Source organism: Xyrauchen texanus, chromosome 43 (assembly GCF_025860055.1).
Source record: "Xyrauchen texanus isolate HMW12.3.18 chromosome 43, RBS_HiC_50CHRs, whole genome shotgun sequence".
In the NCBI taxonomy this organism is placed as follows: Eukaryota; Metazoa; Chordata; class Actinopteri; order Cypriniformes; family Catostomidae; genus Xyrauchen; species Xyrauchen texanus.
In genome coordinates, this window is record NC_068318.1 from 26953504 (window position 1) to 26967458 (window position 13955).

General features: G+C 38.2%; 1 protein-coding gene across 1 annotated transcript in view; it reads left to right on the plus strand.

Moving 5' to 3' along the window:
• LOC127635658 (CXADR-like membrane protein) overlaps positions 1–13536 on the plus strand; it is a 75904-nt gene extending 62368 nt beyond the window's left edge. The window contains exons 4-7 of the mRNA XM_052115843.1: positions 4069–4236; positions 6654–6776; positions 8038–8179; positions 10273–13536. Coding sequence (XP_051971803.1) covers positions 4069–4236; positions 6654–6776; positions 8038–8179; positions 10273–10621 — 782 coding nt within the window. The 3' untranslated portion in view covers positions 10622–13536. The remainder of the gene's footprint in view (positions 1–4068; positions 4237–6653; positions 6777–8037; positions 8180–10272) is intronic.
• Positions 13537–13955: the final 419 nt, after the last annotated feature.

Consider the following 13955-nt stretch of genomic DNA (forward strand, 5'->3'; position numbering starts at 1 on the left):
GTGGTTAGGATTGGAAGTCCAGGAGTCATACTTTTTCAGCATCAGGAGGTAATTTAGATGAAAGACCCAGGAGGTAAGCACACCCCCAAGCAATGGCCAGAATTTGTTTACATTGTTTAAACTGTATTACCAGATATTATCGGTTGTGGGGATGAGACCATAGTACCAGTCACACTGAGAATGCGAGAATTTTGAATGATACCAAACATGTCTAGTTATATTATTTGTATACAACAGATATGGTATTTTGTTACATACAGATCTTAGGTGAGTTTGAGGTGATTCTGAGCTGAAGGGGAACGAATGAGGAGTAGAGGGGGCAAATGTGTGTGAGATTTGCATTTACTGGTCCTTGCTCAGTAGGATGTGTTGACTGGAAATGTTCTTCTGTGTGAACGTTTTTATGACTTGGTTCACAGAGTTGCATAGTCATCCCGGTGCCAGCCTTACATAGTTTTCATTTATAAATGATTTAATACAATGACTGGATTTTTCAAAAAATATGCATTACAATACGGTTATTTAATATATAAACCAGTTTGGTTTTTTTTTTAATGAAAATTTTTACTATATCATGAATCCGTGACATAAGATTTTGGTCATATCGCCCACACCTAAGCCTACATTGAAGCTATTTAAGTGAGTATTTATTGAATAATTAAGATATTGAAGATTTCATTTTAGCAGATTAATTTGACCAATATTCATCACAAAAACAATGAGGATCTACTTTATCGTTGTCAGTTATCATATAATTATTGCAACATTAAACTTGAATATTTAACAATGACGCATTTCACAAAAAATCTACTAACCTAACTTTGTGCGCATTAAATTTTAGTAGACTCAGACCTGCAAATTCGAATGACACGAAGATGTGTGACCCATAGAAGATTAAAATGTTGCATTAAGAATATAAATGTATTAGTTATTTGTGATATTTATTAAAACTAGAAGCTATCAAGCATGACATCATATCCACTCTTTTAGAAAATTCCCCCTCACCACACTATGCAGTAGTTGAACTTCCAAAACAAATATATTAGTCTTAGCAACTCATTCAACATGTATGATTGTACATCCCTCAGATGACATGTTGAATTAATGGCATTTCAGGCATCACAACAATATTCTTTTGTTTTTTCTGTATTGTTTCTTTATCTATTCCCTCGTTCCATCTCCACTGCTTCATTAGCCATATAGAGACATTTAAGAACACCACAAATTTACGCATGCATTTGTACAAATGACCGCGGCTCTCAAATGACACGTTCGATTCCGAGGGACAAACATTAGCATTTGTCTTGTTCAACACAAAGATAATGGCTTGGCAGAGGATACAACTGCAGCTTCCTCTGTGCGCCGTAAGTGATCCTGACAGAGTCGGGAGATGGAGGGGACCTGCATCCCACTCAACGGCTATAATTGCATCCCCCCCCTGCGAGTGCCGGAGCAGAATTGTCCTGGCTCAGCAGATAGAGGCAGCAGGAGCAGATGCTGATGGCCGGGGAGGACAGGAGCGGGGGGTCGAGGAACTACTGGTGAATGTGTTGTTTTACAGATTCATGTTTTAGTGCTCGGTGGCATCACGCTAGGTTTTAAGAGGTTCACAATGTGGGGGGAAAACAGATTTGCATAGGCAAGAATGAAAAGAGGGCAAAAGTGCACGTGTGATTGAACAAATCTTTGCTTGCTACATTCACATGTTTAAATTGCCCATCACATAATCATCCATCGCAAAACATATTATGACTATTGTTACTTTCTATAGACATTTTAGACAGCCAGTGGAGGTTTTGCTAAACCGTTTATACAGCACTATAGTTGTGCTTCAAACATGGCTTGTCCAAACAGAATTCATAGAACACGGAACACAAATGAAGATATTTTGAAGAACATTTGAATTTCCATTCTATGTAAATTGGGTTATTAAAACTTTCAAGCTCTAAAAAGCACATAAAGGCAGCATAAAGGTAATCCATCCCATTTGATTGGAATATTTCATGTCTTCAAGTCAAGTCAATTCAATTTATTTGTATAGCACTTTTCACAAGAGTCGTTGTTTCAAAGCAGCTGTACATGAAATTATGCTTTAACAGAAGATTAATATAATGCCAATTTTGGTTCATTATTTTTAGAACAATTAGTGGTTAATATTAGTAAACTAAGTAAGTGTTGAGGGTCAATGGTTAAACAAAATTATTTTTTATGAACTATAAGTTATAGTGTTATATTCATTGAAGTCATCCTGAGTTAACTAAGGAAATACATGTAGATGCATTGTCCATTGATTTTGGTTGTTGAAGGTTTTGTTAGTGGTTAATTCATTTTCAATGTAGTTATTTTTTTAACTACAAGAGAGTGCTGTCCCTCCTCTGACCATGTTGTTATACAGTAGGTAACATTCAGTGAGGAGTATATGGCAGGTAATTTTGGTGAACACGATCCTGAACCCATGCTTCAGACAGTGGCTCATGAAAGATCCCATGTCTTTGAGTTTGCATCAATTCATCCTCTTTAAAGTCTATTTTACTAGAATGAAGTTAATGCTGGCTAGCACATTCTGCAGTTGGTCATCATCACTCAGTGACACAGTGGGAGTCAGACATTGTCATTGATCTGGCTGGCTCTGGTAACCTCGGGATACCAGAGGTTAAGACAGGGAAAGAAATAGAATAAAATTAGCATTGATGCCATTCACTTCAAAGCAGTGTTAAAGAATTAGAGAAGTGTTTCCGGTTCTGGGATTTCTATCTTAAGCAGCATAACTCTAGATTGAGGTATAAATTAGGTGTATGCCCGGCAGAATAGATAAGTCTTTAGCCTAGACTTAAACTGAGAGCGTGTGTCTGAGTTCCAAACACTGCTTGAAAGACTATTCCACAGTTTATGAGCCAAATATGAAAATTATTTCTCTCCTTTTGTGGATTTTTATATTCTCTTTATCATTAACAGGCCGGAGTTTTGCGATCGTAGTGAGCATGATGGATTTGAGCAAGATAGAAGGTAATTTACTGTAAGTACTTTGGAGATAAACCATTCAAAGCTTTGTAATTAATGAACAGAATTTTAAAAGAAATATGAAAATTAACAGGTAGCCAATGTAACAGATAAAATGGGGCTTCTATGATCATATTTCTTGGTTCTAGTTAGCACTCTAGCTGCTGCATTTTGAACCAACTGAAGTTTATTTATTAAATCTTGAAGATGGTGATGCTCTGACACTTACTCAATGCTGGTGTCTTTGTACATCAAGAATGAACTTTTTCTTCTAGTGTTTATCAGCAATATTTTGTTGACTGTGATGCATTTTGTTTTGCTTTTTTTTATCAACCTGCAAAACCACAAACATGGGAACACTGTGTCTGGTTTGTGTACAGTGTGTACACTGTGTCTGGTTTTCGCATGTATCAAGCAAGAGGTGGAAGTGTGTGAACAAGCATCTTTCATGAATGCAGCAAGAAAAGGTCAAGATTAATAGTGAATAAGGACTTAAATTGGGGTGTGTTTCTCACCCAAAGCAATCATATCGCTTCTGAAGACATGGCTTAATCCACTAAAATCGAAATGGATTATTTTTATGCTGCCTTTATGTCCTTTTTGGAGCTTAAAAGTTTTGATCCCCATTGATTTGGATTGTATGGAAACACCCCATTATTCAAAATATATTTTCTACCTTTTGTTTACACCTCAAGTGTTACATAATACGAAGCCATCTTTGCACTGAGAGTTATAATTCATTTGAATGAATAATCTTATCTTTTGGTTTGTGCCCATCGAGTTCCACAAAAAGGACAAAATAGCAAAATGATGCACTTTTAATTTGTAACTGGATTATTCAAAAAATAGGCATTACCATACAGTTATTTCATATATTAACAATTTTTCATTGGAACTATATTGTGGTATATACCATTTTATATAATTACGTTATATATAATTGACATAAAATTACTCATACTGTGATATAAGAATTTGGTCATACCGCTCATCCCTATAACACATATTTCATAGCCTAAACATGTGTCTTTGTGTCTATATTTTGTGTGTCTGTTTTGCATCATGAAGTGAAGCCATCCAAACCGCGCTGTTGGATGGAGGGTCGACTGCTGGAAGGAAGTGATGTCAGAATGAGCTGTAAGTCCACAGATGGTTCTGACCCCATCAGCTACAAATGGGAGAGAGTCCTGGACAAGGGAAAACATGCCAGGAAGCTCCCACTTCTGGCACTCATAGGTGATCACACTGATCAATATCTAGCAGCTGTTAAAAAAGATTGCACAGAATCCATCAGAATTTTTATTTGTTTGTATCTATAACTAGAGACTAATCTCGAGAGACTTCTAATAAGAAATTTGGTTCCATAATTAAAAACAATGGAATATTTTTGAAAGAAAATGTGAGTGCTTGCCCATACAAAACTTGCTGCCACAATGCCAGGGCATTCTGGGTTGTTGCCAGAGTGTTGCTATATGGTTGCTAGGCATTATTTATGACCCAAGTCAAGAGAGCCCCCAAATCTCTGATATACTTCACTACTTTAATATAATTTATTTTTTGTGCCTATTTTTATTGTCCACTAGGTCAAGTCTAAAATCTAAGAAAAACAATAGCACCTCATCTCAACAAGCCACACGATTTGAGGCATTAAGGTGCGTACACACTGCCAGCGACTTTATCGCTGCAGGTCGCCAGTGGCTGGCGGGGAAGTCGCTAGTGGGTGTTCCCACTACTGGTTGCCTAGTAACGTTTATAAATGACATTCACGGATGCCACTCCATTGCTGTTGACAGCGAATCTCTTTTCTTGCCACTAAAAACATTTGGAGGGAAAAGACTAAATATAAATGGAACCAGTACATAAAATGCTTTATATTAAAGATAAATGAGAAACAAGGCGTGCTGTTTGCCATAGCGGCTGTTTATCTGCGGCGAAAATGCAAACGCCGGTCTGTCTTTGTCCATAAAATCCCCGCGATCTCAGATACACCTTTCCACGCAGTATTTTTCTTAAAAATGTCCTTGTACGTGGGAAGAGACATATAGAGCACTGGAAAATTTCTAACAGCAAGAATTAGCCTTTCATCCACCTTTCCGTTACAGCAGGAGCTGAGAGAGAGAGAAAGGATCACATGAGCTCTCCCGTCTTCTCTACTATTGGCTGTCGCTTCCGTTAGTCACTCCAAAGTTTAACTTTTCTCAACTTTGTCGCGTCGCTGGACACGCCCACATCTAGCGCCAACGGTCGCGACAGCCGGTCGCCGGAAGTCGCTGTGCTCGCATTGAAAATGAATGGTATTGAGTCGCTGTCGCGCGCAATGTCGCTGGTAGTGTGTACGCACCTTTAGACACAATATGTCCATAAGTACTGTTTGAACAATAGTAATAGTGATGATTATTGCTTATAATTATAGTAGCATATCTGTTCTCCATTCATATAATCAGATGTTGAGACAAGTATGATCTGTAAACTGTTGCTCTTGGTTTTAAACACTAAACTAATTCTTTCCGCTCAGAACTTTTACTACTCCATTCCTGCAAAGAAAAAAACTGCAGCGTTAAGTTTATCTTCCAAGGGAGGGGAGTAAATGATGTGGGCGTCTCCTCTCTGGAGGAGCAGAGAATAGATGAAGACACTACAGGGCCAATTTAACACTGCAAGCATTCTCAAATTAATTTTACATCAATTCCATCAGCACTTTTACCCTCATGCTTCACTACCTCCTCAATTAGTCGCTCTTATGAGATCCAATCAGAGATGTGACATGCTCTACACTTCACCAGCCTCTTAAGGCTTTATGGAGAATTTTACATAACATGCTCTGTTCACTCAACTAAACACTTACAGTGCCTGTTTCACTTCAGACATTAGGTTTTTATGAAATGAGCACTAACTGGAGGATTTTGACTTGGATCCCCATCGCATGAAGTGAGACACCATGTCCTAACATCACATCACGATACAAAGTAACAAGATTGTTTAACAGAGCTGTCCAAAGTTGATTTTTGACGCATTGCACAGCAACTTAAGCCACTTTGTTTTCCCTGTCCATCCGAAATGAAATTAATTTACTCGCAAATATCATCGATTGATTGCCATGAATTTTATTGATTAGGCCTTATGTCTATTTTTAATCTCATGAGACCCTGCATCCACATGCATGGATATACATTTTCACTTAGCTATAGGCTAGGCTTAAATGTTTTTTAAACCAATTGATCTCAGTTCAGGAGATTCTAGGCTGTCATTAAAGGGTTCAACTTTTATGTTTGGATCACTCAACATGTTTTGCAGACATAGGACAATTATAAGCTGCATTTTGTTGGTTGTAGAAACCAATTAACAGACAAAATGTAGATGCAGATGATTAGGAAAAAATAGGTTTCGATTTTAAATGGAAGATATACTGTAGGATTTGCCCTGTGATGTACTGGCCACCTGTCCAGGGTGTTTCCCTGCCTTTGGCCCAAGACAGCTGGGATAGGCTCCAGCAATACCCGTGACCCTACTTAGGACAAGCGTCCATAGAAGATGGATGGATGGATGGATGGATATTATAATTATAATTTGTCTCATAGCAACTGGTTAGGACATGGCGTGAGACTGTAAACAATGGGCACATCAAATGACGAGCAACTTAATGTGTTTTGTAGATCTAAAGAATCCTGAGATTGTGACATTGAGAAATCTGACGAGGGAAAGCGCAGGCGTCTATAAATGCACCGCCAGCAATGATGTCGGTGAAGAGAGCTGCACTCTAGAGGTCAAAGTTCACTGTAAGTATATCTGTGTGTGTCTATGGCTATTTACGGAGAGTAATACGAGCATACTGCACATTATTTATTATATACTGCCTAGTATATTTGTAAAACAGGGAAAACAGTATGCAACAATACATGTTTCAAACAGTAGTACTGTATGCTGCTTTGTTGTCGCACAATGACACTACATTGCATGTTTAAGTCAGTGAGTTCCATAGTTATCACTTCTAAAGTAATTATGCATTTGTATTTTTTTATTTTTATTTTTTTTATTCAAATTTGTGCAAAAGTGTCTTAATTTTTGGCAGTCCATCAAGAAAGAGAGGCTCAAAATAGCAGTTGATATTGCTTTCTGTTCATTGGTCTCTCTGGAAATGGAAGGATCGTGTGTTGCGCATTGGGAGTTACAGTACTCCATTCAATATGTTCTGGTTGTACTCTGTGCATATTAGCAAAGGTATACGTAATCTGGGTATTTTATTCATGCAGAAAATGTGCACACTGTTTACAGTATACCTACTGCATACCGCAAGTAAACAGTATGAAAAGCATGGTAGCACTGTATGTTATTCTGAACATCCTGGTGTAAATGTGTTTCTGTTTGTTTGGGAAGTTAAATACAGGCAAACACAGAAAAAAGGTTTATGCAAATCATATTCCTTATGCATGGCTTTTTAGCCTTGCTTGTGACACTTTTATTTAATTACTGTCAAAACAAGCCATTGCTTTATTATCAACTGCAATTGTTTCTATTTGAAGATGGCGGTGAGATCCTGACCCGGTCTGCTAAGCAGTCAGAACTTTCAGTACTATTTAACATTCAAATAAAAAAATATTCCTTTTTTATCGTTGCATTCATTGATTTAATTCCTTCCTCCAGAACTTTCTCAAACAGCTCTGCTGCATAATTAAATATCAGATGATGAAATTAGAAGAAATAAATAAGCATGAAGAAATTTATTCATGCAAAAAAATGGCGCATTATTATAAAAGGAACGAAGTGAGCACGGTAGGTTGATTAATGCTGTGCTGGAGTATTCTCATGGTGAAATACACTCCATCAGGTATCTACAATGCAGAGGGGTTTAGTTGTTACCACTTTCCTGTTGATTGTAAGGCTATTTTGAGCATGAAAACTTTGTTTTATGTGTCTTTGAAAAGTAGTTTTATGTACTTCTGGGCTCTGTGTGTGGGTTATTTTTGTGTGTGGAATTTGTATATGGAATAGAATAGAATAGAATTTATTAGCTGAAATAATAATAATTATCTTCTGTAGATGTCCGGGGCATGGGAGTGATGGCGGGCGCCGTGGTGGGCGTGTCCTTTGGCGTTCTCCTCATCATCCTCATTGTCTGGCTTGTTTTTCGCAAAAAAGAGAAGAAGAAATATGAAGAGGAGGAAGCACCCAATGAAATAAGGTGAACTAACAACCCCCCACACACACACACACACACAACAATAATTTAAATCACATTATTGCTACCATACAGCTTGGCACAGTTTATAATGCTTGTTAAAGCAGCAACTCTGTTTTTCTTTGTTGACTTGTGTTCATGTCTGGGGTAATTTACAGTGTCAGGATGAATTATGCAGGTTTGGAGGATGAGTGAGCATTAACAATGAAAGTGGCAGGCAGATACACAAACACACTACTCTCTCTGAGAATAGAGAGATACAGAATAAGCCTCCAGTTGAGTAGAAGTTACTTTTCTTAGATCTGTTAGTCACAGTAGCCTTAAGGGTTTAAAGCTGGGCTGTCACTCGATGCAAATTTGTAATCTAATGAATTACATGATAGGCTGATAAATGAATCGCAATTAATTACATATATCATTATATGCCCAAAATAGGCCCCCAAATACTGTAAATAAAATAAATAAATATTAAAATAATTATAAATATTTGAGTGATTCAATCTCTCAGAGGAAGACAATACTGTTTTTAATAGATGTGTTTTTGCGTTCCTGCGCTAAACATTCCAGACAGATGCTTTTGGTGTGTCTTACTGCTGTTGCATCACATTTGTAGCGGCTTAATTTAAACAAACCATAAACCACCAACGGGCTTAGTAAGGAGATAGGATTTGATGACTCATCAAAATACTTGCGTTTTGAGTTTTATTGAAGAAGATTCCAAAACTCAGTGAGTATTGACGCTGACTACCACCCCTGGAGTCATGAGTTCATAACCACTGACTCCAGCCAGGTTTCCTAAGGAACCAAATTGGCCCGGTTGCAAGGGAGTGTAGAGTCACATGGGGTAACCTCCTCGTGGTCACGATTAAGTGGTTCTCGCTTTCAATGAGGCACGTAGTATGTTGTGCGTGGATCGCGGAGAGTAGCATGAGCCTCCACATTCTGTGGAGCACAGTGAGCCACACGATAAGATGCGCTAATTGACTGTCTCAGAAGCGGAGGCAACTGAGACTTGTCCTACACCACTCGGATTGAGGCGTGTAACCGCACCACCACGAGGACCTAGTAAGAAGTTGGAATTGGGCATTCCAAAATTGGAGAGAAAAGGGGATAAAAAAAAGAAAAAAGAAAATTCCAAAACTCAAAAAACAAACATTGATATGTTCCAAGACCTGGGTATGAGTATGAGTTTGTATGAGGTAAACAATATCAAATGATAAAAGACATTTAGACGGTCAACAAAAAATAAGCGATCCAAACTCAACCCCTCCAATTGAGCACATACTGTACCAGCACAGGTGTTTTAACCCCAAATTATGATTGACACACATTGCCCCTTCTAGTCAGATGACACTAAACATTTAAAGAGACATGAAACAATTAGCTTTAACATGGCTCCTACAGCATTAAATTGGTTTTCAAGATCTCTTGCTATAAACGGCACATTTAAGGATGCTGTGTGAAGATAAATGCAGTTTGAAACTTTGAAAAATGTGTCTCGAGACATTCTGTTTTGTTTTATCCAGCTGTCGATTTGTTACCTGTACTGCTGGAGTTGTGCCTACTGCCCCCTGTTGACTGCAAGGTGTCAATTAACCTAATCCTGCCCTCACTTCCATCTTGAATTGTTCAGTTAAAAGGAACATTTCTCATTAAAGAAGTTACACACAGTCAGGGGGCGTGATTAATTGCGTTCATTTTTTCAACGCATTATTTCTTATATAAGTAATCATACTGAATTAAACTGTTAAATCATCATACTTCAAGATTTTTGAAGTTTTAGTGAATTTATCACAGAATTATAGAAATTAAGAAAAATATAGAAAATGTGTGCATTTTGGCTCAAAACATACTCACAATGTTAGTACTTGAACGCTAACACTTCTAGCTATGCAGTCTTCATTGTGTAGTTTGTCAGACTGTACAATGCAGTTACTCGTTGCATCCTCACCGTTGCCACAAGGGGTGCTATAACGGACATTAGCGCAAACTGTCTTCATCTTTGGTCAGGTCAAAAATGCATTGTGTTAACACCCATTTACTCTTCGCCATCCAGGAGTGAAATCTCACTCTTTCCCTCTCTGTCTGTGTTCCAGGGAGGATGCAGAGGCTCCCAAATCCAAACTTGTGAAGCCTAACTCTCTCTCCTCCTCCCGATCTGGAAGTTCTCGCTCGGGGGCATCCTCCACTCAGTCGATGGTGCACAACAGCGTCCCCCGTGGCCCCAGGCCTCGCCTACCCATCGTAGCTGCTCTTAAAGAGGGTGGGCAGCCCGAAAACTATCCTCCGGTACCACCTGCATATAACCATGTGGTTTCAAAACCTCCGGAGCCCAGAAATAGCCCGAAACCCAGCCCAGCAAAGCTCGGCCCGGGCACCCTGACCAGGATGGGCGCCACACCTGTGATGATCCCTGCCCAAACCAAGGCATTCCAGACTGTTTAGGAATACCTATGGACCAAATACACACACACACAGTACATGTATATATATATATATATATATATATATATATTACACACACATGCACATACACTGCATTGAGCGGAGAACTTGATTCTCAGCTCTGGTAACAGGAAAGTTCCTGAAGGATTTTTAATTTCTACATCAATGGAAAACTCACAGAGTTGGTCTGGCCTTTTAAGGAAACATAATGTCCCTCGGTTGGAAGTGAATATTATTTTCTGCACATCACCACCCTCTTATATCAAAGCTATTTTTATTTTTGCAGCTGATGTGCACATTGAAGTGGAAGGTGACCCCTTGTGGAGTGTATGCATTTTTAAAGGGTAAAGACAAGGAAAGAGGGGGGTTTCAGAGTAGAGGGCTGTGCCTTGTTGTATTATGTTGGGATTGAACAAACAAACACAGTAGAGTTGAACAAAGATAAAGCTCTGCCTTTACTCAGACAGACAGCCTGTCTACCTGACCACACTTTTGCAGTCTATGCTTGGTTAAAACTGACAGCTACAGAAACGTAAAGAGAATTCTTTACATAAAGAGAATTATTTTTTGTCACCTGCGTGTAAACCCCCACAAAGATTCACACCTGCCACTCATTTCCTCAGCCAATAAGCATTTTCCAGGTAACCCCACAGGCCTCACACCTCAACAGCCAATAGCATGACACCTTCTGAGAGCAGAAACTACGATTGGCCCAAAACAAGAAGAACACCCAAATCAACACACCACAGCATAAAGAATAATAGATTTTTATAATTTTTTTTGCTGCTCATTTAAGTAAGTAAATGTAAGTATTCCATATTTAATATGTATTTATAAGAATTCCATATAAATATTTCAGTTAAGTATCAGTATATCTAAAAACCATTTGTAACGTGTGTCAAGTTCATTCCCTTTAAATCATTAATTCACAGTTGGAAACATGTCTTTATGATTATGAAAACAGTAATGGGGTTGTTTGCGTCTATTGGGAATTCATTTGGACACTTGGCTCTTGGTTCCGTGTATTTGCAATTGAAATCATATCTCTGGTTGGTGTATCCCATTGGATGCGAGCTGGATGTTGTTACGTCAAGCTTATTCTGTGCTGTTAGTTTGAATTAAATGGATCTGTTCATTTTCTTGCTCTATTGAAATTATTCCAACAAAACAAATGACCCACACAGAAATCTACGCAGAAGTTCTTCACATACTGCATCCCTTTAGTTTTTTTATGAAATATTTGGCTGATTTGATGTATGCATTAATCTACCAATAAGAATGCATACTCGTAGCTCACTTTAAGACATTTTACCATGTTTTAAATCATTCCGCAGATTTTCCAGCAAAATCAGTGGCGAAAAAAATTTAATAGCCTGCATATTCTGTTCGGGTCTGCAAATAAGCGATAATTTGAATGTGTTTATATTGTATAGCCAGGGCTGGACTGGTAATCTGGCATACCGGGCATTTTCCCGGTGGGCCAACACACTTTGGGGCCGATCAGGTGCGTACTGGCCATCGGGAGAACCGTGGGGTCAGGTTGGTCGGTAGCGAAATGTGCCGAATGGGCCGTTCTAAGCAAACACTTCCGCGTTATGCAGAACGGACCATAAAACGGCGGCGCGATATGCAGAAAAGGACAGCGAACACCCCCCCAGTTGGGCCAGTTGCCATGTAAAATCCCAGGCCGATTTCTCTTCTCAGTCCAGCCCTGTGTATAGTTGTCTGTTTTTGCACACTTTTATCTTACTCAACAATTTAGTTACGTTTTCTTTATTTTTTGCATTATTGTAACTGCTGTAGCCTAGATGCTTAAAACACTTAAGTGCAGATAAGAATTCACTATTTTACAAACAACTATTTTTTTGTAACCTAATTGAATACCGTTATTCTAATGCCTTTGCTTATATACTTTCTATTTTCCATTGTTTTACCATCTTACATTTTTATACAATTAAATACATTTTAATGCTTGAGGAGGCATTAATTCCCTGAACAGCACAGAACCAGCTGGACAAATGTGCTTTGTGACCACATTAGTAAACAGCATGGGGACGTAACCTGAATGTCTCCCTGCAAAGAGTCAGTCTTGTTATTTATTTCTTCAGAATGAATTAGACAGACGAAGAAGATCTAAAGTGAAAGAAAATATTTAAGTGCACAGGATGTGCACCCAGTTTCATTGATTTGGCTTCAGCTCACAGCCTGCTCGATTTTCTGAGTTTGAAATCTATTTCCAAACACAGGGAAAGTGAGGAAATGAAGTCATATTAGTCAAAATACTTTCTTGCAACCTGCTGTTTCTGTACGGCTGGGTCTGCTGTTGATATGCGCTGAGATGCATGATTCAGTTGAGTTTGTGTTCGGTCTGTCACAGCTGAACAGTTTGAATGCTGAGCTCTGTTGTTAAACACCCTGCATACAATTGCTTGAGAGAATGTGCATCTAAACACTATTGGTGATGGACCTGCATGACACAGATTGCTAAAGAAAGACGAGTGTTTTGGCTAAGTGCTAATATCAGTACATTATATACTAAGAATCATATTATAAAAAAGGGGGTTTTGGTAAAAATGTTACTCGTGTAAATAAGGGGCATTTGTATTTACATCAAATATCATTATAAAGTACAGAATGAACATTGAATGAAATAATATTTTGCACTTTGACAGCTGTGCTCTCTATAGTTTAGTCTGGTCAGTCTGGTTTTGTTTAAGACTGCATGAGTTAGGAAACCACATGCCAAACTTTTCTTCTATCGCTTGGTATTTTTAATTTTTTTTAACGTTACTGTCTTTAGTCAAAAGAGAAAAAAATACATGTACTGTACATATCTCCTTTCTTCATTTCAGATTTATATTTGTACACGATCTTAATGAAATTTCCTTTGGTTTGTAATAAAGCATTCAATGGCAAGCCAATAAAGGTAATGTCCTTTTATTCCTATATCTCAACTGGTAAAGCATGGACTAACAATGCCATGGTCATGGGTTCGATTCCCAGGGAACACACATACTGATTAAATGTATACTGTACCTTAAATACATGCAAGTCACTTGGATAAATGTGTCTGCCAAATTCTGACATGTAAATGTCTTTTCAACGCACAAAAAGTTTTCAAGACTTCAAGGAAGTTTGACAGCTATTTTTGAATGCTAAGCTTCCTTTTGTCTTTGGTACAATGATGTTTCCTTCTTCAAATAATGAATCTACAGTAAATCCAAACTCAAAGCAAATATGAAGATTGCTATTGTTACGCAAATTGAGCCTTTGAACAAGTACAACACCATAGTTATGCCAGGAAAAAACATATTTCCTGTATGATGAAAGCCAT